Source organism: Mesitornis unicolor, unplaced genomic scaffold (assembly GCF_000695765.1).
Source record: "Mesitornis unicolor isolate BGI_N332 unplaced genomic scaffold, ASM69576v1 scaffold38119, whole genome shotgun sequence".
NCBI classification, from domain to species: Eukaryota; Metazoa; Chordata; class Aves; order Mesitornithiformes; family Mesitornithidae; genus Mesitornis; species Mesitornis unicolor.
Genome location: NW_010207276.1, coordinates 97,976 through 99,695, shown reverse-complemented (window position 1 = coordinate 99,695; position 1,720 = coordinate 97,976). Strand labels below are relative to the sequence as shown.

General features: G+C 35.5%; 1 protein-coding gene across 1 annotated transcript in view; it reads right to left on the bottom strand.

The window, feature by feature from the left end:
• MLLT4 (myeloid/lymphoid or mixed-lineage leukemia (trithorax homolog, Drosophila); translocated to, 4) overlaps positions 1–1,720 on the bottom strand; it is a gene marked incomplete at its 3' end in the record, with an annotated part of 72,502 nt that overhangs the window by 8,021 nt on the left and 62,761 nt on the right. Inside the window, exons 22-23 of the mRNA XM_010192075.1 lie at positions 631–696; positions 398–471 (exon numbers count right to left, since the gene is read on the bottom strand). Coding sequence (XP_010190377.1) covers positions 398–471; positions 631–696 — 140 coding nt within the window. The remainder of the gene's footprint in view (positions 1–397; positions 472–630; positions 697–1,720) is intronic.

The window sequence follows — 1,720 nt, the reverse complement described above, 5'->3', positions numbered from 1 at the left end:
ATACTTAAAAAGAAACACTTAAAAGAATCACTTAAAAAGAAACAGAAGATGATGACTAGAAGATATGCCTATTAAACAGACAACACCTACAGGCAAATACTATTTCCAATTTCTGCAGTTAAAGATCAGAAGCCAAAAATATTTCAAAGTAGAGTTAAATAAAGGTCGTTCAAAACTAAAGCCCAAACGTGCAATACAGTCTCTTCTCTATAGATAACCTGTGTCACATACAGAAAATACTACACGAACAGCTGAACTTGCTACTGAGGTTATTCATAGGCAGTTATAAAAAGCCAAGACAAAGCCTAATTTAACAAAATCAGCTTCGGACCTTTTCAGTAAAGTCTTACTCTAGCATTTCCTTCATGTAAAGTCACCCAGAGAAAGGATACCCTACCTTTCCTGGGACAGGCCCACCAAACTTCGACCATCCACACTGAGCAGCTGATCCCCGGCAGCCAGCCGACCATCCTAGTTACACAGTCGAGAGAGAAGAAGATTCATACACCAATGCTAACATGGCCTAAATTAAAACAATTATTCACACACCCTCATAAAGAAAGGATTTAAAAGCATTTCCAAAGGATCTTTCTACCTTTGAACTTCTGATGTTTTAAGAATATTACTAACCACATCTGCAGCACCTCCTTTTACAACAGACTTGACGTATATTCCAAGTTTGTCTTGACCAGCACCCTATTGAGAAAGAGGCATTAATTTATTAAATTTATATTTGATCTCTTAAGCATTCCACAACTATTAATCAGAATTTTACATGGCTAGGTAAACTTCTAGGTTCTCATTACTTTTATATATTCCCAAACTGGAAAAAAAACAATTATACAGAAGAGTTACATTCATTTAAAGTAAAATTAAAATTTTAATATTAGGCCTAATGAACCTGCAAGCATTGTTAGAAGCAAGTATTTGGACTTAATGCAAGCTTGAATAAGAAAGAAAATACAGTAACTAAAACTTACACTTTAGAAGTTTGTTCTAATGCCCTTCTAATAAGAAATGCTTATTTGCACATCTACACGTGTTTTTATTTCTCATACCTCTATGTATTATGTTCCAAAAGACTGCACTGTTTCCCTTGCCCGAATGAAACAAGGTAAATTGCAGGTTACAAGAAAAAGGAATAGAAAGGCTTTTTACATTCATTAGGGCTGTAAAGGAGCTAGTGTAAAATGAACAAACAGTGTTTCTAGTTTTACAATGAAAACAATGGTAGACATTATAATTCAGTCTTTTAGAGTTGACAAGAGCCAAAATTTAAGTCTACTGCAAAACCATGCAATTTTGTTCATAAAACATCTGCCTCAAAGTATTCCATTAAATTTTAAAAGCGCTATTAAGAGTGAATTTATTGCGAGACAACCAACAGATTCAAGAGAAGAGAACATAAGCATCTATTCAAGCCATGCTGCTGCGTCATCCACATGCTCCAGTTTACAAGACACCAACCAGATCAGTCTAAATATTAGTACCACAAACCTTTATATGGTCATTTACAAGGTAAGACAATTATGGTGATTTCATTATCTACTATAGCAAACCTGGCCATTTCACTCTGCAAGTCACTTGGAAGAAGAGTGCTACATTTTCAACAGAGCACAGTTCTTAATGGTACGCCGTTTTCTAAAATAACTCCAAAGTCGCTTTGATATTGAATATGTAACTTCCTCCTCCTTCCTCCCCCACCCTCCAGCGCTTTTCC